Raw genomic sequence first — 24063 nt, 5'->3', positions numbered from 1 at the left:
ATTGGTATCACTTTGTTAAGGCAGATTTTTCTAGTCATAATATTTTAATACTAAAGCTTGAGGGCAAGCACTTTCTTTAAAATCCCTTTTTTCCTATGATTTTTAAATTACAGAACTTGATACATCTATGTGCTTTTTTGGAAAATTTAGATTATGATTCTTGTTGGTTGTGGAAGAGATGCAGTTGTTTGCTTGTTTCATGCATTGTAGAGCTTTCACTGGAGATACTCCCACAGGATGTATGAGGGGCAAGTAAATCAGAACATCTATTGCTGCTCTGTAGTTCTCCTTTCCAGCTTTACTTTTCTTATGCTCCCATCCCCATCGCTGAACAGAGCATTTGAAAGATCTATTTCACGCAAAATGAGATAAAAACACAAATATCACTGTGCAACATATCAACAATTTGTCTTAAAGAATTACTCTCATTATTCGCATAAATTATACTTTAATTTACCAGTTGACACTGAGCATATTCAACTGCCATTAAGCAAATCAAGCTTGGGAATGCTTACCTTTGAGCTATAGCTTAATGCTCCTCTTGAGAATCCATGTATCTAAAATTGATAGTTCAACCTACTTAATGAAGCTGTGAGAATGAGTTGACAAGTGTAATATGAAACAGTCTAGCTGATAAAATTAATTAGAATATACACATATTGGATAGCCCATGGCATTTCTTGACTTCTTCTGAGAACTATACTTGAAAAATCTTTAAAAACCACATGCTGTTCAAGTATAAGACTGTTTTGAAATTTAGGGTGGCTGTCTTTCACAGCTCTTTGTTTGGGTTGCATAGCAATAATTTGTGAAGTTAGAAAAGACAGACACGAATCATTAAAAAAAAAAAGTAGTTGGAAGAACTTCTTCAAAATGTCTGAGACCAGTTTTGTGCAGATAGACCCTACACTGATAGATTATTTAAATGAACAAGATCACCAGTGCGGGCTCACCTGTAGCAGAAATTTGAGGTCCTGTGTCTGCATTGCCTTTATTTATTTCACCCTAAATAAAGCTAATACCCAGTCTCAGGTCACTAGAATGCTTTCTCATTTTCTTTCTTGACCACAGGTTAACACTTTGTGATTCTATACTGCAGCTGCAACAGCTATGTATGTTACACTGCTTTAAGTTTGCTGCTTGGATTAGACTGCTACTAGTGCTTAGCCTTGCTGCAATAAAACTAGGTTTTATACTTCTACATTATGTAGATCTATCTTTAATAAAGATCTGAGAGAGTTGTAACCTGGGTAGCAATAGATAAATCCCTACCTAGTGACCTGCAGTGTTAACTTTCATTCTCAGATTCACTTTCATCTTCAAAGGAAGTACATGTAGTCTTAGCTTTATAGCAGTTTCATACTTTAGGATATCTGTATGTGTGTGCTAAATAATGAACTACACAGTCCACGTTTTTGTGGTTCAACACAGCATTAAGTTGAAAGAGTTGCACATGTGAAATCTGAAGTTGGAATTGAGATTGTTGTAATGACCTACAGGCAAGGGATGCATGAACTGAGGAATGGGCATGTGAATTTTTACAGTTCATCTGTTAGGTACAGTAAATATTTGAGCTTGAAGACTACACAATTGTTCTTAAATCCTTTGCTAAAGGCATGCTTTTCTAATAGACCACCAAAATTCTTCACTCATTTTAAATTTTTCTGAAATTAAACACTGATACCCTTTAATTTGAATTTCATGTAGGTCTTCTGTGAGTAGGTGAAACTTCAAGAAGCTATATATAAGCCTCCAGCCATTTAATTTTTTTTAATTTTCTTATTTACAGTACTGTTCTGCTTTATCCTTTGTGTGCCTGTGCAGAATAGCAACTTGAGTATTTGAGCAAAATTGCTTAGTATTGTTCTGAAGTAGTTGATTACTTATCATCAAAAGTTCTCCAGAGCTTCATTCTGTCACCCAGTGTTTGAAACTTAAGAATTCACTATAATTTAAGCATCTCTTGGAAGTATGTAGCTTTGAGTTTATTATAATGGCTAGAGAAATGTTGTATCAAGTAATAAAATACAAGTAGACCAAGTGTAACCTCAGGAAGTATCTTTCATTTCAGCTGCTGCTCATATCTGCCATTCTGGAATGCTTTAAATTAAATCATAGTCCCTTTGAGATTGTCTAATTAAATCAATGTCTTTATATAGTAATTTATTTTATAAATATGATATTCATCACCCTGGACCTTTTATGACTGAGGGGAGATAAATATGAACTAAGCCAGCCTAGTAATTAAGCCAGCCTGCTAATTAAGGTTACTCATAGAATCATCAAGGTTGGAAGAGACTTTCAAGCCAGTCCAGTCCAACGATTCACCCAGCACTACCACTGTAACCCCTAAACCACATCACCCCCTACCAGATCCAGGTGCCTCTTGAACAGCTCTGGGGATGGTGATTCCACCAGCTTCCTGAAGGCTTGCAAGTCTTGTTTTGTTTTCTTCTACTTTTCCAAACACTGAACAACCTTTTGGCAACACAGTCTTTAACAGAAAGGCTAAAGACAAGTTTATAATAAAATAATTTTAAAAATTAGCTCCAAGATTAAGTAAGTTATGTTTTTTTCTCAAATTATTATGAAATGGGGAAATTCTTTTTTTCTGAGGGGGCATGCATTTTGATATACTAATGAAACTGAATCTAAACTGAATGAATTTACAAGTCTTTGGAAAATAAATCTTAATATGCTCATCAGAGATTACTTAAAACATTGCTATCTTCTGTGAAGATCTCTGCCAGGGAGTTTTCCAGCCTGGGCTAAAGAAGACTTTTGCAATTGCAGCCATGTACAACTGTACCATGTGCTGCTTGGCCACTTTCTCTCTGGGATGTGAGAACAAAGAACTTCTTCTATGGGTAGGTTGTCCATGGCTCCCATGAGTCTAAATAATGGGAATATGGGACCTGATGGCTTTGAATGTAAAGCTTGGATAAGTTCATATGGAACTTAGCACCAGAGGCTGTGGAGATTAAGAAGGGATCCAGGACTAGACATTACAGTAAAGAATGGAATAGGAGATCAGCTGGCCGAGAAGGGAGTGACCAGCTAGAAGGATAAAATACCATGTAGGATTGAAATGAACTGGAATTTGTTTGGACTAAGACAATGGAAGCAAAAACTGATACGAGGTAATGGATCTGATGGAGATATCTAGGGGAAGAACAGGGACAGGCCAAGTATAGGACTGGGGAGAAACAGGTGTAACCGGAACCAAAACTGCAGAGAGAATGATAAATGGAGACCAGGATTGGAGAGGGAGAAATTTAGATCAGAATCAGAAAAGCTAGAAGTGTGAAGAGGTAGGCAAAAACCAGTTATGAGTGTTTGTATTATGTCTGAATGCAGCTGTGATAGGAGTCTGAGAGGCATTGAACATCATTCCTTCCAAAAGCTGGTTATAGGAGCAATGTTCCAGGAATGGAGATGGAGATCAGAAACTGAGATACTGTTTAAGGCTGGAAGGAGCTGGACAAAAATTGCATTTTCAAGAAATAGGAAGAATAATTTGTGGCCACGAAGAAGGACTTTGCATTTCTGATAGTCACACTTCAGATGGGAAATGTCCTGACAAAATGCTTTGTTTCCATCTGCTACTATTCCAGACAGGAATTTGTGATTTGAAGGTCTGCAGTGTATTCCAGTCTGTACCAGAGCATAACAGTTGATGGTGGACAAAGTCACATAATCAAGCTTTCCCCAGATGATTACTAATTTAGTTTGTGGGTTTCAAACTTCTGAGTTCATTGCTTCCTATTGCTTCATTTGCAGACAAGCTGAAGAGTCTCTAATACCTTAACTTAGCAAATTTCTTTGAAGTGTTAATTTTTTGGAAATTTTAAGTACTAAAAAACCCCTGATATCCAGAATTAGAGGATGCATTTCATTTTCATCTGTCAGCTCAACGGTTTCTGAAAGATAAATTGTGTTTTGTAATGGTGAAGCTTGCCGTTAGAAAACCTCTGAAAACATTAGTAAATCTATGCACAGAATAAATAATACAGTAAGAAATACATGAGACAGTGCATAGAACAAAATGGAATAAACAAAGCAGTCACCATGTAGTTGCTCATTTCTCCAGTGCTATTTACTGAGTTCAAAATCTGGCAAGACCAAATGCAAAAGAGTTAGATATTAAAACATTTAAAAAGTTGAAGCTTACTTCAGAAAAAGAAATATCTTTTCTAGCAAGTAGGCAATGTGCAATGGAAGGTTAGCCAAGTCTGTCCTTTCCTAAGTTTGTCATAACTGTTCTTAGTTCTTCTACCTTGTGTGTGAAGCTTATGGATGTTGGGTCAGTCTTTTAAAGTAATTTCAGGCTATCATTTATCCTAAATACTGGTAAATAGGTTGAGCTTTTAATCAAACTGCAGATGAGTGTGAGCCATGCCATATTTTTAAAGGCAGCGCAAAATTTAACTATGTTCATCTGTTTTCCAAGGTGATAGTGAGGCTTACCTGAGTCCTGTAAGTCTAGTTGTCAGTCTTCCTTGCAGAAAAAATATCCAGATTGAGAGAGGTAGAGTCTAGCAAGAGTCTGTGATTCTGAACTTTAGAATCTAGATATCAGGGTATCACATTTACTTCCATTTGAACCTTTGAAGAGTCCTAGTAGTTTCTGCACTGTTAGATACAGTACAAAAGAAGCCTTTGTTCTGTGACGCCGCTCTGACATCTGCACCTGAAACTGCAGGTTGGAATGGATCTAGAAAGTCAGAGATCTCAGTTTTAAATACTGTGTACTTAAAAGCCATCAATGCTGATATACACACACACCCTCAACACCTTAAAAGCCTTTTAAACATCTGAGTTTTGCTTTTCTGTGTTGAAGTGTTTATTTCCACCTTATCTTTCTGTAGCTAATGAGGGTGCAGATTAAATACTGCTCTTTCCTGCAAACCTTTTCTTCTCGCTTTGCTATACATGTTCTACCAGACAGTATTTTGGTGCATTCCATAGCCTCATTGATCAGATGAAGGTTCAAAGTCATATCAATGTTATAAAGGGAAAGCATACCCATGATGTTTTTTATCTGTACCACCTTCCTATTGCAGAACATCTATATAGAGATCTGTTTCACCTGGAAGGGAATATATTCTCTGCAGTGCACAGCTTGTTTGACCTGCCCACATTTTTATTATTGATGATGTCTGTAGTGTCTAATCAAAAATTATTTGGCTTTTTTGCCAGTACTTTTTGATAGAAAATCGCTATTAATTTAGATTCTGAATCCATCTGTTGTTAGGACTGCTTTCACAAAATATCCATCTACACTGTCAAATAATGGAAATTGTAGTAATCAGTGGGACTCTAATGAGTAAAATAAGTTCTAATTACCTCATAAACCTGCTTTTATGACTGGAAGTACAAACAAATATTGCCTGAAAGTAGTGTTAGCTTCAGCCACTTGAGAAATTGAAGAGACTTTAATTCCAAATATCAGGTTGCCCATATACCCAAGAGTAAGGTTCTCCATAGGTAGGAAGGAATGCAAATTAAGCTCAGTGTAATAAAAGAAAGCATCATACTTCTGCCTGTCCTTGACTCTTTGAAGTAAATATCTCAAATCTTGCCTCATTTATACATGAGTATAATTTGGGTAATTTGAAGTTTATCTTAAAATCAGCATAGTGACAATCAAATTGAAATTCTCCATGAGGATTTCTGCAGTTAAGAGTCTTAAAAATAGAATTAAATTGTTACTTGGTTGTATAATGTCCAGCATTTCTAATGGATACTAGAAATAACACCTAGATATCCTAGTTCCCACCTCTCTGCTTTCATTATCACACTCTTAACATGCATACTGAAGGAAAAGATTGTAGGTACATGTGCATGCTATTATGATAAAATAGTAAAGGCAGTATATACAGTGAGTATTGTTCATAATGAGTACTTAATACTTGTATTCCAGAAGTCCAGGATTGCTTAGGTCATGCCAGGACAATAATAACAGCTTTAAAAATACATAAGCAAACCTTTCAGAAGAGACTAGTGGTTTTAAATAGAACCAAACTCTGAACAGCAGCTGCATTGAAAATACCTCTAAACTGCCAAGTCACTGTACTTGAAAATCAGTCTTCTTTTGGACTTGCTCAACAGTCATAAAAACTGGATGTCTTCGGTGATTTCTAGAATAGTTTCAGGAGTGTTATGGGAAATTAGGTGCTCTGGATAGGTGAATAATTTTTCTGCTTGTGGAGGATTGCTGTAAACATCTAACCTGCAGTTTCAGATCTCACATATGCTTTGGATTACCAAAATTGGATTAAAATTGCATTCTCTACCTTAAACTGCATCAACAACACGATCAACTATAAAACCTTACTTATTTTTTTTTACTCTAGTTTTGCAGTAAAAACTTCGAGCAAATTTTCTCAGAGTTTCATATTTCTAAGAAGGCTTAAGGAAGAAGTTTTGACTCCCTAGAGTGCATTATGCCAGAGATGTTGGTGAGAGGAATATGACTGTGTTATGTGAGAGACAGAATTTATGAGAACATTTTTCTTAGTGAGGAAAATGAACCTACTGTTAGTAGTATTGATCAAGCTGATAGTCACTAGGCAACAAGTCCCAGGCAGAATTTATATGGAAAATGCTGGATGTCAGAAAGGCAGTGTTGTTATGGAAATGATTTATTATCAGCTAAAGGGAATTTTAAGGGAGTCAAACAACTGACAATCTAATATAAGGCACATTTCAGGTTTTGGAGTAAAGTCTAGCAAGAATATAGCTGCTGAGTCTGTTGCTAAGTGACTGTGTCTATTTGCCTAGCTTCAGGCTTCAAGCTTGTGAAGGGATACCGATTTCTTGCTTTACATTCCTCATTGATAGAGAATAAACTTGGACAGGATTCAGCTCTTTACAAGAATTAACTGCAGGAGGGATTTTATAGTTAATATATTTTATGATTTTTAGGCCGCTTGAGTGTATTGATTCTGCTTACAGTTCTGTTCATCCTGTTCTGTACAGCAGTACATCTTCCACAGTGGAGGCCAGATCACCTAGCTTCCTCAAAACCCGTGTGCCTCAGTGATCAATCTCCAGGCATCCTGCTTCTGAAGATAGGGATTCTAGTTGACTAGTATTCTGTATAGCACCAAATTGATTGTTTTAGTAAACAATGAAACCTGAAGCTGTTCTTGTCCTCTGGCATTAAAATCTATTCCCTACAATAATAGGAGTCTCTGCATCATGGACTAAAATGCATAGGGAGAATGCCTGTGATTGGCCTTTTACATGCTGGCAAAAGACTACGTGTCTTGCACAGTCCTCTTGGTGAGGCCTCTGGGTGCTGCTGTAAAGTCAGGTGTGAAACAGTGAAGTATTTGTAGCCTTTGGGCATTACTGTAGGAATACAATGTCAGGATACAGACCTTCATTTCCACAGCCATGTCCTGAAGTCACTTGCACCGAAGACAACATTCTAGACAAGTGTGAGCAAGTGATAGTTTTCACAGGACCAAGGGACTCACAGTTGTAAGATTTCTTTGGCCACCTGTATCCTAAAATAAATACTTTACCCTGTGTACTGTTACCAGGTGTTTACAGTTCCACTGACTGGGCATATGTAGTATTTTCACTGTGTTTAGTCTCTCATAAGAGTCTGCATGTAATATTTGATTTTAAAATATAAATGATACCAAGGCATTGATGATCGTTATTCTGGGACACATTTTCTTTCTTCTCTGTAAAGATTTGATAACTTTTTTTAGCTACCCATTACTATTTTCATTAAGTATTTAAGGTGTCTCATGGTTCTCTTACTGCCCTTGGTAAGAAGGTCATGCTGCTGTCTTAGTAGTTGTGAACTTTTTTAATGTGTGTTGTACCTGTAATCTTGATCATGTCCCAGTTATCTAACATTTTTTACCACATTTTGGTTCTACTCCCAAAAAGCCTTTTCATTCTTCTTCCTTGTTACTCCATGTTCTTAACAATATAGTAACATATTGAAAATTATGTTTAGAGCTTGTAAAGAAACAGCCCAATTGTTACCTTTTATAAATATTTGCGCAGTGGTTTCATACTTGCTGGAACTCTCAAGTGTTTGTATTTGTCACTGTTGCAGGATCATGTAGAATTTTCCCCTGTTGTTATTTAAAAGTTGTTATAGCCATGAGATCTTGGTTATCCATAGGCTGATTATCCAAGTTGTAGATGATCTATGTCTTGTTACTTACAGCCATTCCCAGGCTGCACCAAAACCTGCAGCCACACTAGAAAGCGTCTGAATTTGATGTGTTCTGAATTGTGCTATTTTTTCATGAAGCACTGCTTTGTCTGCTAGTGGTTAGTTTCTTCTGCTTTCCACAGTTTCCAAGTATTTGAAATTCAGATATTCCTGTGATTTATACATTAATCTTCTTATATTTTTGGAATAACTGTTTTCATTTTATAAAAGCTGTTATTCTTCTCCATGATGTCTCTTGTTCTTAAGAGGTGACCACTGGCTATAGTCTAGTGCACTGATTTACAGTGTTAAACTTCATTTATATAATGTTGTTTCAAGTGAAAAGTTCCTCATAATCATTAAATATATCAATTATGAGTGTCTTAACCTGTAGTCCAACACAATATGAAATACTAAGTTCCCAATTCAAAAAGTTTCTGAAAACCCAGGGTTAAATCCATAAATGTACTGAGGAAATATGTTTTTCATTGTAAAAGTTATTACAAAATACTTATTGTTGATCAGCTCAGTGGAGTCTGTTAGGCCTATTTAGGGAGTATTTGATTGGTTTTTATTATTTCAGCAGTATGAGATGAAAATAACTTCTTTAGCATCAGTAAGTTTATTCTTCCAGCCTCTGTTATTGTTAGTAGAATATATGTAACAACTATCCTTAATTAAATTTTAAGAATAATCCTGTTCTTCTAGTTACATAGAGAAAAGCCTGTGGTTGTGTTAGCTGGGATTGTCTTTGCTGTTTAGCATTTATGTTCTTAGAATTCAAAGCAATATAATCCCATGGCTATGCTTTTGAAGTCCATTGCTGGGAAAATGCTAGAACTGATACCTCTGCCTTCTAAATACCCAGATCTCTGGGTTCCCACCTGTTTACCTAACTTGCAGAAGGAATATTTAGTTTGTAAAATCGCATGTGCAGTAAATAGTAGGGATAGTAATAGCAAGAAAATCTCACATTGAATTCTTCTGCGTTACAGGAGTACAAACGCAAGTTAGCCAGAGTGTCCCAAGTACGGAAAGAACTCAAGTCACGCATCCAGAACCTGCCTGATCTCTCTCGACTTCCCAACGTCACGGGCAGCCACGTACACCTGCCGTTTGCAGGAGACATCTACAGCGATGACTGATTACCAAACATCCCCCATAACCTCTGCTTTTTTGTGAAATGAGGGGTAGGCCAGACCGAGCGGTACTCTTGTAGTATTATTTTTGTATATTGTTGCAGAGTGTCAGTAAAAATACTTTAATAATTTATAAAAAATGGTTTAAAAAGTTGATTTGTTTACTATTTTATTGGCGAGTGAACTTAAGGGTACATTTATAAAAGTGAGATCTGTGTCTGTTACATGGAAGAATGAATAATTATCTTTTGTAAAGATTTTAGTTGGTGCCCTTTAAACAAACATGCTAAGATTTTTCTTATGTACCCTGTATTTAATGTAGATCAACATATAATCAAAACATAATTCTAACTTGAGGCATTTCTGTTGCTAGTGAGAGACTGAAATGTGGAAATCACAAGCTTATGTTTGCAAGAAGGCCGATGCAATTTAATGCAAAGTTAAAAGTGATCTTACTGTCCATTACATTTAAATTACCCACTCCCAAAACAATATGGGGTTTTTTTAAGTAATTGCTAACAACCAGTTTTTTATTGGAAAATACTAATCACGTTACACTGAGCAGATCTTCAAATTACTCAAAATACTTCAATATTTTTGTATCATTTAGAAGTCAGCATGTAGAAACTATAAAATTGGCCAGTTTAATTATGTTTTGAAATTGTAGCTTTTTACAGCTGCTTAGTTTCTAAATCGAGGGACCATTCATTTGTAATCTAAGCCCTTTCTGGAACATCTGTTTCCATCTAAAAAGGTTAATCCCAGAAATGTGAATCCATTTTACAGTTTTAATTAAATTGAAAGGTCATTCTCTAAACTGTCTCAATTGCTAAGTGCCCATTATTAAAATTAGACAATGTACCATCCGTAGATAGAACAAGATGGTGATACAGCTGTACTGTATGTCCTCTTCCACTGAGAAACCCTGAAGGCCAGCATGGGCTACCACCTCCCCACCTTCACTTGCTCCAGCAAATATTTCTAAGTCTTAATTGCCTTTTTCTCACACAACAGGAGGCAACTGTTCAGGCCTGTGTATAAGTCAAACAGCAGATAACTATTGCCCAGTTAAGAAAGTCAGTTGTGTGGCATAAATGTGGTATTTGTCTGAGAACAGCTGAATTTGTGAAGAATCCTTGTTTCCAGACTCTGCATCAGCTTTTAAGTTCACTTAAAGATACAGACAGGCATTTAGCACATTGCCAGAAAGTTCTGTCTCTTCAATCCATCGGAATGAGCTGTGTAACCACTGAGGGATTTTAAAAGTTCCTACCTGTACCTTTGGCATTTCAATGACCTTAAAAACCTGGGCTGCAGGTGTTTTGAGTTGGATATATCATAGGAGTATGTAACGATTGCAGTTTGTTCATGGTTTTCCACTTGTCAGGCATTGTTTTGTACCAGTTAAGTTCACAGTCTACAAGTTTAATACACCTCACATGAAAGCAAATTTTTTTGCAGAAAGCTGTTCTTTCTTTTCAAAATCTACAACAATTTAAAATAGTACTGGAGTGAAATTGTTCAAGGGAGTTATCTGCTGCTTGTTACTGGCTTCTACAGGGCTAATCACTAGAATACTTGTAGGATGAGAATGGGAGAATAATCATTCTCTTTCAGGTAGATACATTTGGACATAAGCATCTCAGTCCAGTTACCTTTTCTCGTGGAAGTTGCCATGAGTTAGACCTCAGTTAAGTAGGGAAAAAACTTGAAAAGATAGAAACACAAGCTGGTGACATAGCAGTCCATAGCAATACGATGTAGAATACTGGTTTCCTAAAAAATTCTGACTGACAAATAGGAGTGCTCAAAATAGTTATGAGAGCTCACTAGGTGTCCAAAAATTTCAAAGTTTTGGGTGACACTTTTCCACTCCATAGGAAAAAAAAGCTCACTATACTGAATCCAGAGGGTTTAGTTTCTTTAGTTTAAGTGTAATATGCAAAATTAAATAACACTTACTGACATTTTTTCAGTGTTGATTCTTGATATGAAAATGTTCTGATACAATTTTAACGTTTTAAATATTTCTGTTCTTGTATGTTAAACTCATCACATAAATTCTTACACACAATGTTAGACACACAATGTTACAATGTGCATTGCAGTTATAGTTAAAGCTCAGTTTTGCTAAAGAATAGCACCAAATTTGTGGTAAATATTAAACCAGCTTAATCTATTAAGAATTCTAAAACGAATTATAAAACAAGAAGCATAAATAATGAGTTAATGGTTGAGTTCCATCCACAGAAAACTTAATTTGTGCCCAGAGGTGATTATAAGTGCAGTGACAAGGCTTATTAGACTGCACTGAAAGATCTGTCTTGGCTATTCAGAATCATAGGGAATTAAGCTTAAACAGTCTTTTGCTGCCTGAATTGAAATTAGTTGTAATATTAAAGTTGACTGCTGAATTTTCTGGATCTCTCACAGGTTTTAAAAAAGACATGACACTTATTTCACTGGATTTGTTTTTCCTGTTCATAACTCCTAGTAATAACACTGCTTATCTACAGGTAACGTAGAACTGATGAAAGAATGAGGAAAAAAACCTCAACTTCTTCTTGATGTATATAAGTTTTAATTTTGAGAGAGTGTTATTTTCTGGATATATTTTTCTTTATTTTACTGTGAAATTGTTTACTGAAAGGAGTTTTTCATAGCTGGGGTTTTGAAAATGATCCCTCAATATTTGTTTGGAAAAGAGGACTTGTGAAAGGCAAACGTCACTCTTAGAGCAAGTGTCATATATTAATGGCTGAGTGGTACGCTGGGATTTTTTTTTATTTATATGGGAAAGGCATCAGGTATCAAGTAGTTAGGAGATTTATATTGTAACTGTAATAGTATAGCAGGAGATAGCATGGTATGGTACAGATGCAGCCCTGTAGTGTCAAAAAATACCTCCAAACTCTCAGGTTCCAAAGCTTAACGTACGTACTTCAGACATCTCAGGAAGAAAGGAGGCTGGGTGGGGAAGGGCAGGGTGCTGAGGAGGCAAAAGGGAGAACATGCCTGGGTGGAAGGTAAAGCAAACCACATGTCAGCTTCCGTCAAAACAGAAATAACTGTGAGACTGGGCAGCACAGTGTTTTATCTGTAGGTGGGATTGTACCACAGAACTGCTTTGGGGTGTTGCCATCCTGGGAAAGAAAATGTGTGGGCATACCCTGCCTACCTCTTCTAACGCAGTCTGGCTCTAGGCAGACCAGAATGCCTGCCCTACAAAAGGCACAATTATAAAATATCTGAAATTTTTTCATCTAATAATAAAAGCATAATAATTAGATTATTTGCTTCACTATATTGCACTTTTATTAAGCATTCTCTGAAAAAAGGCAAAGAGATTCCTGCAGCACTTTGCCATGTAAGAATGCTTATCGTGGAGGTCACTGGGACTGCTTGTATATTCTAGCGTGTGCAGGCTCAAGCTGTGTTTTTTGCAGAATGTTTTGAAAGATATCAGGAATACTACCCCACTTTTGTAGTTTTAAAAATAAATGTGAAGTCCTTAGTTACAAAACTTACCATTCTTAGAAATTATGTTTCATGACTTCTTTTGGAAATTAGACTACAGCCTGCAGTAATATTAGCTTGTCTGATTCACTCTGTTAATGTTTGTATTAATATATTAAAGCACCTCTGTTAATCCCTAGCCAAACAACCCAAACCACATGCCTATTATGTATTTTATCCGAGTAGTCTTCTGCGTGTCAAACTGAGAGCTTTTGTTATGATGAAATTACATTCCTGTTTACCTGAAGTCTAAAAAACCATTGTGTTAGGACTTGCACAGACTAGTTCTGCTCTCACAAGTCAGTGGTAACTCAGTCTAGTGCCTCGATGACGACCCTAAACACGTACGTAGGATGCAGTAGCTGGCAGTGCAGATGACCATGGAGGATATATGTGGAAATCACACCTAGGCTTGGTTGGCCCTCTGCAGAAGAGCCTTTTGAAACGTAAGGAAATAGATCTGTGGGTGTGGGGTTTTTTCAGTGGGAAAATCAGTGAAAATCTGCACGTCTAAAAATTGATGGTTACATTTACAAATATTTAGGCCAGTTCTGCTCATTACATGTAATCACAGTGACTATTCCTGCAAGTAAAGAAAGCAGACTCAAATGTAGTGTCTGAAGTGGAATTTTTTTCTAATGAATGACCAATTTAGTCTCGGCTCCTATTTCAGTGTGTCATTTATCTTAAGTAGTAAATCCCTTTCATCGTGTTATTTAGGAATCTACTTCTGATTTCATATTTACAATAGTTAAAGTATCCTACTAAGCATGATGTTTTTGTGGGAATTTGCCGAAGTTCAATAGCACTCATTACTTGTTTGCAACAGAAATAGACTTATTTGTTAAAAGCTAACAAGAAAAGTTGGAAATGTAAAGTTGTTTCATTATTGTGCTTTTCTGACAGAACCTGTAATCCTGTGTAATTTATGTCCTCAGAATAATACCTGTATGTAAACTCTTTCATATTTAATAAAACATTGTAAAAACATCAATTTATGTCACGGTGCTGTGTTTCGAGACCTCAGCGTCTCCACGCACGGCCAGCCCGGGCACCGTGACACGGGACGAGGATCAGTTCGTACGCCGAGTGACGATCCTGATTCCTGTGGGTTCTTGTTAAGAGAGATCCTTGGCAGCGGTCTTAAAGTGACGAACAGAGGCAGGGTGGGAGGCAGCGAGGTAGCGATGTTTACTGTGCCGCAAGCGCGCTGTCACCTGCCTGCGCCTGCTCTCGCAACTGCCCCGAGGGCGGTTCTGCGTACACTTCTATACAGATGGTGTCAGGGAGGGGTAAAGGTGAAACAACCAATAGAGGGAATCCTAGGGACCGTTAGACAGGTGCAATATTCAACTTTTGCCAACCAGGGGACAGGGAGAAATACAAAAACTCGCGGGCTTTCTGACAGAAAACTGACAGTTATGTCACTTGCCTCAGGGGTACACGTGGATGGGGAGGAGACAAAGGAACATATAACAAACTTAATAAACTAAATTTCACACACGGCCACAAACGTCTTTGAAAATTATTGTTCATTGCTTGCCTTCTCAGTCTCATCGTGGGAAATGGCTTTAATATAAATTGCTCCCTCTGCTCAGGAGTCAGCCAAGATCTCATCTCAGTGATGATGCTGAGGAAATGCTTGATACAAATTTAGAAGTTTATTACTCACAGTATTTTGTGTGACAGTTTTTGGTGAGGAAGCAGTGCATTAAAGGGCCTGAGGTCCTATGTCTAGAACTGTAAATTTAGTTGCACCGGTTATTTTAAGACACACTCCTGTAACATTTTCAACATGCTATGATACAAGTAAAGCCAGTGATACCATTGCCCAGTAGAATTTGTGTGAGCTGGGAAATAACTCTCTCTAATCAAATGCCTCATTGCAGGGCTGTATGCTTAACAGAGACCTTCTTGCTCTTGCTTTACAAAGCATGGCTGAAGTTCTGCCCTCGCTGAAATCACTGAAGGCATTTCCTCTCTCAAGCTGTTCTTCCAGCTCTTCAAACACAAGGCAGTAATGTGGCCTGGCAGTGGTTTGGAGGGGAGCTCAGCAAGTCTCATAGCCAACAGCCTTCAGTGTTTCATCACGTACAGGAAGGTAATGTGTCCTGAAGGGAAGAGTGCATGACATGCATATATGTGTGTGATATATGTCTGCATATAAGCCTCTGATGTGTGGGTATGTATGTATATACCTATATCTATTATGTATAGAGATAGGTTTATACATACATGTGCCTTTCAATACACCAATTCTGTGGAAGACCAGTTAACAGAAAAAAGTCTCTATTAAAGACTTAGGAATAATATAAAAGCACTGGAGATTATTCCAGCATTTTGAAGCACACTTGTAAAACAAGAAAGGACACATACTGAATGACTTTTTTCCCTTTGTTCCCAGAATAAAGTCTAATATCTCACAATAACAATCCCTTTTAACAACACATCTGGACATACCTGACAACTCTGGTAATTCCAAAGAAAAAATGTTGTTTGGAGCATGACAAGGCTCTATCTCTGTTTACAAATAGTGTGCTGCAAAGGTAACACTGTGCAGAATGTCTGTAGCTCAGTGCCTACCACTCAGAACGTTTGGAAATGCAGAGTTTAGACAAGCTCTCCTATGACTGTGGATAGATCACCCATTAGCTTTCTCTGCACACTGGTTGTGTTCCCTCTTTATGTCTTTTATCCCTTATCTGTAGTTTTATCCAAAAGGAATGCACTCTTGAGACTGCAAGGTGTTGTGTAAGAAGCACTGTAAACAGGGATGACAGGGAAACGCGCTTTAATCTAACAAACACAGTGTTGGGGCACCTTGAAACACAGCAGATGCCTGTGCTGGTTTCACGCTGGCCTCATGGGAAGCACAGCAGTACCTAATGTGTGTACTTTTAATAAAAAAATTTATTGCAAAATTTGTATTTTCAAATATTTCTGTGCAACGCACATTTTCCGTCAACAAAATGAAGTCTTTTTCCAGAGACTGGATTGTAAGTACAGCAACAGGTGAATTAATGCCAGGTTCTACACTGGAAAAGGCAACATTTCAAGGTTTGTATTTTGATTAATGAATGGCAGTTCATTTTATCCTACACGTACATAAGAGACAAAGAGCAGTGAACCCTTCAGTTATTGTGCAAGTGTACAGGACATATAAAAAGGTTACATGCCAATCCCTGAGACTCCTAAGTACCGTTTACAACAAACTATTCTCCCCTGCCCTGGATTGCTTCCCAGTCCACCAAGTTATTTGCTGGTCCTATTTCTTAAGCAGTGTTCACTGAGTCTGAAGTCACTTAAAGTAAACTACTCATTAAACTAGCAAAAGAAAAGGAAAACACAGACCTTTAAATCCAAGAAAGTAAATGCTTATAACTGGCTCTGTTTTTCAGGGGGGAAATGTGAAGCACCATGTGTGGAACTATCCCTACAAATAGGCTGTAACCTCAGTCCTGAACAGTGACTTTATACTGTCCTCTCTCATCTCTGTGCCAAACATAAATTGTAACCTTTAATCTTGACAATTAAATGGCCCTCATGGGATCATCATCAGCTTCCTCAAAGGATAAATCCTCGCTTTTAATTCTTGGGGCAACAGAAACATCTTCACGATTCCCAGGCATATTAAACTGGCTATCTTCTCATCTCCCTCTGGCAATCACTCCCCTCAGAAACAGAGCTTCCTGCTGAAAACTATGGTCTATGCTTCCACAAGGTACATGATGTTAGCTTGAGTTTTAAAGAAATCACTTTGCTGATTTACTAAAACTGGAGGAATATTTATTACTGTAATCTTTATTACTTTGAAATAATATATAACTAAAGTGAAGTCAAGAAGGTTTTGAAATCTGCCTTCTGGCTTTTCTCTTGTTCTTCTAGGTCAAGCATCCGTTTTAGCTTAGAGAAGTGAAATTTGGAATTTCGGGGAGTCTTGGAACCAGAGCTGGTTGTTGCCTGTCCAGATTCACGTGTCCTGAAAAACAAAAGATTCAAATGTCTTAGAGGGGAGAAATCAGAACCAGCATAAAGTAACTGTGAAAGCACACATATATAATTTGAGTGAAAAATATCCAAGAGAAATAGTGCATTTCTATGCGCACGTGAGCAGTCAAAAGTGTCACTTTGTTACGCAAATTTTAGGACAGACGTTTTGCTACAAGGACACAAATGTAGCTGGGCATTCTTTGCACACAGAGGCTTTTCATGAGAATCTTTGATTTTAAAGGTTGGAAAGTTAAAATTAATCTCAAGCATACCAGCTGAGAAATACACTAAGTTATCAATTTAAAATTAAATGACTGATCTAAAATCAACAAGATGTATTACACTCTACTTGGCAAAGGGCTGCTTTAAATAGGAAAGGAACAGGTACCTGGAAAGTGATGAGGGACTTTTCCCTTTAGATCCCAACCTACTGCAGCTTACAGGTGTCATTTTCTTTGCAGACTGAATTTTCACATCTGGTGTCTTCAGGCTAGATTTGATACCTGGAGTGCCACAATTTTGTGTTTTGGTTGCCAGAAAATCCCTGCTTTTACCATAGTGTCTTGTTGTTTTGTTGCAAGATTTACAAGTAACCAGCTATGGAGAGAAGAAAGGAAATATCAAGCTGCTTTTCAGTCTTTCCAACTTTATATTACAAGCCATTAGAAGAATTATCCAAACTGTTCTCCAAATACCATTATACAAATTAAGTATTTGCTCAAGTAAAGCATGAGATACTAGAAAGTAACATACACTTTATAAATAGTATTTTAATTCGGGCTTCTTAAGTCGAACACATCCTCTGGGTTTATCTAGAAATTACTCCAATTCCCTACAAACTAATATCAGGAGACCTGTACTGCTGAATCTAATACTGTACAATGAAATACAGATAACAACTCTATCAAGACAGATGAAACAGCACCTGGACTGGGCAAATCATATTTTGAGTGTACAAGATACGCTGAGTACACTAAAATACTCCTATACATTAGGTATTTGGCTAAAAAATGTGATGCCCTGTGTCATCTACAGTCATTAGCATATTCTACCCCCTATAAAGTTATACTGCATACTTTTCAGGGAATCTCGGGATAAAATATTTAAACTACCAAACTCTCAAACCTAGACATCCATTTTACTAAAACCAGCAAGTCTTAATGAACAAAGACAATGCTTTGTATTAGGGCAAAAGTACTTGCTACAATAAGGAGGGTGTTCTAAACAAAGGGCGCTTTCCCCTCTCTCTGTGTACCTCTAGGCTGCAGGGAACTGCAGCAGCACACCAAGCTGAGAGAGGCATCAGAACCGATCATGTCACCCAGTCCCAGAGACTGTCAGGCATGCCTGATATCCCTTACTGCCATGGCAACTACTCACACTAAGAGATACAGAGTAATACAGCCAGACAACTTTCTGAGGCACCAATTAGACTGACAGAAAAACAGTTACGTGATGCTTCTGGTTAAAAATAACATACTCAAAAGACTGTCACAAAAATGTCTAAGCAGTTTTGAAAACATGTACACCAAATCATTCTTCATTTCAAAGTGCGTAAATTTAACTAAATTCAGATTGTTTAGTAAAAATTCTATTTAGAGATGCTGAAATGGAACATTTTTAGTTAAGTGTTTTGACTTCCTCTAGACATTCTATTTTGTCAGCCTAGCGAACAAAAAAAAAACTGCATTACCAATTTTAGCGCTTAGGTGTTGATGTATTTTTAGTTCTTCTAAATGAAATTCAGGTGGAAAACAAACTTAGCATCTCATGGTGACTTAGAACTGCGTGGAATATATATGGAGGTGACCACTTTACAATGCGGGAATTGCAGGATTAATCATAGAACTTCATAGCTAATTTCCATTCCCTGAAACAGATCAGCAGTTAACTCCAAAAATTTTTAAAGCCCTGAAACAGTTCCTATGTTATATGCCTTTTTGTGACAGAAGCAATCTAAAATCAAGTTCCACTTGCTAAGAAAGTTCTCAGAGGTTCAACCTGTCACATTGTTGCTTGCTTTAATTTCCAACCACATTGGCATTTTCATTTGCACAAGACTCAGGTATTGGATTACAGGGATCTAAATTGCTAATTTTGAAAGCTGCCAGTTGCTGACAGCATTTTAAAGACTTAAGACAAGAAACACTTAAATCATAATCCACAGGACAAATTCAAACTGAACAGAACACAAGTACAGCAAACTGCAATTACATGCCGAAATCAAAATATTACCCAGAGCTTAAACTGGACCTATTTAAACTGAATTTTAAACTACTCATATGAATGCACAGTGTGTCCCTACTAACACCCTCCAGCTACACAATAAGTCTAAGAGCCCATCATCATTTCACAGGACACTGCTCTGTTCATCAGTTGCTTAAGGAGATGTTCTTAATGTACCTTCAACATCTGTGATCTGAGAAAAATGAAGCAAAGAATTCAGCTTGCAGAATCACAGAACATCTTGAGTTGGAAGGGACCCACAAAGCATCATCAGATTCCAGCTCCTGGTCCAGCACAGGACATGCCAAGAATCACACCATGTGCCTGAGTGTTGTCCCCAAGGCTTCCTGAACTCTTGTCAGCCTTGGTGCTGTGACCCCTTCCCTGAGGAGCCTGTTCCAGTGCCCAACCACCCTCTGGGGGCAGAACCTCTTCAGATGTCCCTCCTGAAGCTCAACCGTGATCTACAATTTGGGGAGAGTGCCTTTATGAAGCAGCTTATTTTGCTCTGACAGCCAAGAACCTTGGTGGTATTTTCTCAGTTTAAGGTGTTTTTTAATGACTCTTTAATAATTATTGGTTTCCGAAAATTTACTCCTGAAACCACAAGACCCTCATCTAAGAAAATACCAAGTTTGCCAGCAACTCCTGGACCCAATAGGGTGCTGCCTCATTTATTATAAACAACCATTCACATTATCTGTTTTAAAAACAGTACACACCTTGGTAACAGTAGAAAAAATGTATACTATTATTCTTGTGATAGTAATTAAATGTCACATTCCTGAGTACTGTTAGGAAAAATAATTGAGGCCTCAAGAAAAACATCAACTTGTGGAAATTCCCTCCGTGGTTTAGTTTTGAAAGACTTCCTATAAAACAGTATTATTCAGACAAATGTAAAAAATTTTCTATTAACACAGATGGTAATAATAATCGGATGTAGCCAAGAGAGGCTAGTGAAATACATGAAGTAAGCTTGTGTCAGAACATATTTTCTCAACAACTGATGAACTGAAACAAAGGCAGTAAATGAGATGTTTCTGTAGCTTCTCTAACATGTGGGGTCACGAGGGGTTTTTTTTCAGAGAAAAGCTTACTGGTCTTGTCATTGTGTTCATGATCTATCTGTTGTGGAAGGTAGATTTTAAAAATGTCATTTATGCATAGAAGTTATTTCAAAAAGAAAGGATGAGTCTTATGCTCGTGAAAAAGAAATGTGTGGGCTCCTCTTCTAAGAGAAAGGTTTCTGTATCTTCTTTTTTATACCACTGAAATAGGAACATGAAATTTAGGGAAATATCATGTACTTGTCAGTTCCAAATAAATGTCCTTACCAGAATGCTTCTTGACTCCCTGTACTTTCTCAAAAGCTTTGTCTGCTTCATGTTAAGTTTATGATTCTTTGCCTCTCGTTTAAGAACTTTCTCTATCTGTGGAGTCACTTTCATCTTTGGTTTGAGGCGCACCCGGTAGCTGTCAGGAACCAGGAACTGGAAGCAGTAAGGACATATCCTTTCTAATCCATGTCCATCAACTAGAGATAAATAAAGGCAAAAGGATGAAAAAACTATGTTTTATAAGCAAACTTTAAAATGGTGTGTTTCAATTTTAACATTACCTAAGTACATGTGTTTGTGTTTAAGATAACACTAGAACATAAGAGGAAGCTGAGCACCAGAATGTGCTCTGCTTAGCACAATTCAGACTAAGTATGTCACAAGTTTCCACAATATGTAACTGTAGATTTTCTTGAAAAAATGCAATTCCTTGCTAAAAATCTTTAGCAATGGAGGCTCACAATTCTGCAACTAGGTCCATGTAGGCATAATCTTCTACCAGATCAGACACCAAAACCTTGTAAAGCCCTTTGCCCATTTGAAGTGTGAGGAAATGACACGACCTCAGGCTAGAACGAAAAAACGCTTTGAGATAAGTTTCAGACCCAATACAAGGCTCGCTCCTGGCATCTGCCCCATTAGCTCCTGCTGCCGGAGCTGGACTCGGGCACCTCTCCCTAAACCCCCGAGGGACACCTGGACCCGCATTGCTGGCGAGCTCGCCACTGCTGCCGGCAGCCCAAACACAGCCCTGCGGGGGCAGTGCAGGGAGAGGGGGAAAACGGAGCCAAAGGGCGAGCCGGCATTCCTCCCCACGCTCCCGTCCCTCCGCAGCCTCCGCGCTGCTCTCCTGGGCAGGAGCTCCGCTGGAGCCGTGAGCCTGGCTCCGGAGCCCTCGGCCGGCCCCGCTGCACCGCCTGGCCCGGGGCCCCTCACTCGCCTCGGCAGCTGCGGAGCCTCCACCTGCGCGGGAGAGAGGGAAAGCGTCAGGGCGCGCCACCGCCGGCTCCCCACCGCCCGTCCCGCCCCGCCGCCACTCCTTACAGCAGGAACCGCGCCTGGCCCGGGCAGGCCCCCGCCAGCTGCTCCGCCGCCTCCAAGAGCCGCCGCCGCCGCCCCATGCCGCCGAGCGCCCGCCCCGCCGGAAAGGAAGGGAAGGAAGGGAAGGCGGGCGATGTGCAGCGCTCGGCCGAGCCCCGGCGGCTCCGCGGCCGCAGCGCCAGGGTACCGGGCTGGGGCGGGCCCCGGCGAGGGGCAGGGCCGGGGCCGCGCTGGAGGCGGCGGGCCCCGCCTGTGCGCCCGGGGCTGCGGCGCGGGCGGGGGCCGGGCAGCGGCGCCAGCCCCGAGCGCCATGCCCGCCTCGGGGAGCCGCTGGCGGCCCCAGCCGTGCGGAAAGTTTTTTCCCATAGGAAAGGAAAGTTTTACCTTAGGGGAAAAAAAGAAAAGACAGCAAAAACAAAACCACGTGAGGAAGAATTGCTTTAGGTTGAGGTCGGCAGAGAACTTAGGCTGGCCTGGAGAGGTTATGGAATCTCCTTCTCTGGAGACATTCCAAACCCCCGGGGATGCGTTCCTGTGTCACCTGCTCCAGGGGACCCTGCCTTGACAGGAGGGCTGGACCGGATGATTTCCAGAGGTCCTTTCAAACCTTAGCAGGTTTGTGATTCTGTGGAAGAAAAAAGCCCCACAGATTTATTTCTCTGTGAGGGGTTGTAAGGTAAAGATCTGCGGCAGCAGCTCCAGAATACGCCTGATGCTCAGCAGTGCTGAACTTCATCTGTCACCCTCTCTATTTAAGGTGCCTTTTCCGTGGATTTTGGCGACTGCAGACCTTGCTTTATCACTCTGCAAATGTGCTCCCATTAAAAATAAATAAACAACAACAAAGAAAAAACCTTCCTCCCCATCCCCCAAAAAAGCCCCAAAACCAAACCTCAGCTTTTCATCGTTTGATGTGTGTTTTATTAATTCCCTCGGCCCTCTTCATTTGCTAGAAGTTTTTATCCTTTGATCTGTTGGTAATGGTGTTCATTTAGGAGATGTATTCAGCTGAGCAGGCTTCAAAATTCTGTCAAGGAATTTGAGCAAATATAATTATTTTTTATTTTCTGACATGGAATAGCCAATGACTTTGGAAATAGAAAAGCAAGGGGGAAAAGGAATTTCAAGGCTTTCTTTAAGAGACCTTTACTGCACAGTCAGTAAATCTGGACTTGTTAATGAAATGTTCGTAATAGGTACAATTAAGGCCTCTGCTGACTCCATTTTTTAATGAAACTAATTTTTTCAATTAACCTTTCAATATTACAATTTTGTTGCCATGCTGCTGACTTTTTTGATCCTAATTTTTGAGCGAACTCCTACCTTTTCTGAGTGGAAGAGCAGAGATGTCACTTAATATCTATACACAACACAACTAGTGTTCATCGGTCAGCATATTTTTTGGCAAATGAAACATTCCCATTTATTAATATTGGAGGGGGAAAATGAAAGTACTTTTTGAACGCAAGTAAGCAAAGATAATTTCAACACTTTTTTGAATGGTGGATGTGTGTTTATGATTTTTTAAGCACGTTTGTTCCCTGGGGAAGTTGGTTGTGGAGGATGAATGGTGAGGGCAAGATAGTGTCACATTCTCTCCTATCTTCTGCCTAGATAAAGGGAAATGTGCTAGGGATTTCTTCTTCTTCTACCTGGAGCTGGGACCTGACTCCTCCCTGCCCCTGGAGTGGTGCAGGTGGGGCAGAGCATCTGCAGCAACACCGTGGATTAACTTTTTCTTTTGAGAACAAGTGCCTGAGTGACCTGATTAACAGCATGTGCTGTGCTTATTAAGCAGTGACTAACACAATGCAAAGGATTCATTTATATCCCCCCACCTTCACTCTTACACTCTTTATATCCCTGTTTTTTTTCTCCCTCAGTCTCTTCCAGTCTGCCTGAAATACTTACACATTTTTTTTTCCTTCTGCACCCGAGACAACACTGGGTCATTCCTTTTTTATGTTAGTTTGCTGGATTCTCTTTGCACTATAGATCATCTTTGTCTGAAAAGCAAGGCAGACAGCCGCTCCCAGTGCCATCCACACTCAGGGTGATGTGCCCCGTGCCGTGTCCCGTCACACGAGGCTTTCCCATATTAGGTGTGGTGCTGAATGTGCTAAACAAAGCACTAGAGACAAAGGGGAAATGGCCAAAAACCAGGGCCTCAAATTCGTGGCTCTCTATCAGCCCCTTCCTGCAGAACTCCATCAAAAGGCGGTATTTCTGTGCATCCAGTGCTGGCAGGACCAAACCCTTAAACCCAGACAACTCTCAGATCCCTGGCACAGTATTTATAGCATCAGTGGGATGAATTCATCGGCATTTCAAGGCAGAACGCATTCGTCTCTACTTTTTCCTGGCTTTTGTTCACCAAAAAAAGCCCACGTTAGCAGAGCCATGTTACGAACTGCTTCCTGCTTCTGTTGTTCAGCGTTTTGAGCTACCGCGGCTGGCCAACAGGCTGTAAATCTTGCCTGGTGTTTTGTAACAAAGGAAAAAATGGAATGATTTGTGTTGACTTTTGGTCATCGTGTATCATTATCGATCCGGGGGAGGGCGGCGCGGAGCGCGCACCGCGGATCTGTTGCTCGCCACCTCTCCGGGAAGGCGGCGTGAGCCAGCAGTC

General features: G+C 39.3%; 2 protein-coding genes across 3 annotated transcripts in view; one reads left to right on the top strand and one right to left on the bottom strand.

Moving 5' to 3' along the window:
* Positions 1-13827, top strand: part of RPRD1A (regulation of nuclear pre-mRNA domain containing 1A) — a 43864-nt gene extending 30037 nt beyond the window's left edge. The window contains exon 7 of the mRNA XM_063399055.1: positions 9178-13827. Coding sequence (XP_063255125.1) covers positions 9178-9327 — 150 coding nt within the window. The 3' untranslated portion in view covers positions 9328-13827. The remainder of the gene's footprint in view (positions 1-9177) is intronic.
* A 2795-nt stretch (positions 13828-16622) lies between these two features.
* C1H18orf21 (chromosome 1 C18orf21 homolog) lies at positions 16623-21651 on the bottom strand. 2 transcript variants are annotated; one of them, XM_063399067.1, is made up of 5 exons: positions 21438-21646; positions 21334-21356; positions 20391-20590; positions 17216-17424; positions 16623-16816 (listed from the first exon to the last, which is right to left on the bottom strand). In XM_063399067.1, the coding sequence occupies exons 1-5, from the start codon at positions 21512-21514 to the stop codon at positions 16663-16665; spliced, it is 663 nt and encodes a 220-aa protein (XP_063255137.1). In that variant the 5' UTR covers positions 21515-21646; the 3' UTR covers positions 16623-16662. The 2 variants fall into 2 exon arrangements, with proteins under 2 accessions (XP_063255137.1, XP_063255146.1); XM_063399076.1 differs by lacking the exon at positions 21334-21356 and having other exon boundaries at positions 21438-21651.
* Positions 21652-24063: the final 2412 nt, after the last annotated feature.

Source organism: Prinia subflava, chromosome 1 (genome assembly GCF_021018805.1).
Source record: "Prinia subflava isolate CZ2003 ecotype Zambia chromosome 1, Cam_Psub_1.2, whole genome shotgun sequence".
NCBI classification, from domain to species: Eukaryota; Metazoa; Chordata; class Aves; order Passeriformes; family Cisticolidae; genus Prinia; species Prinia subflava.
This window is presented reverse-complemented; position numbering and strand designations above follow the sequence as displayed.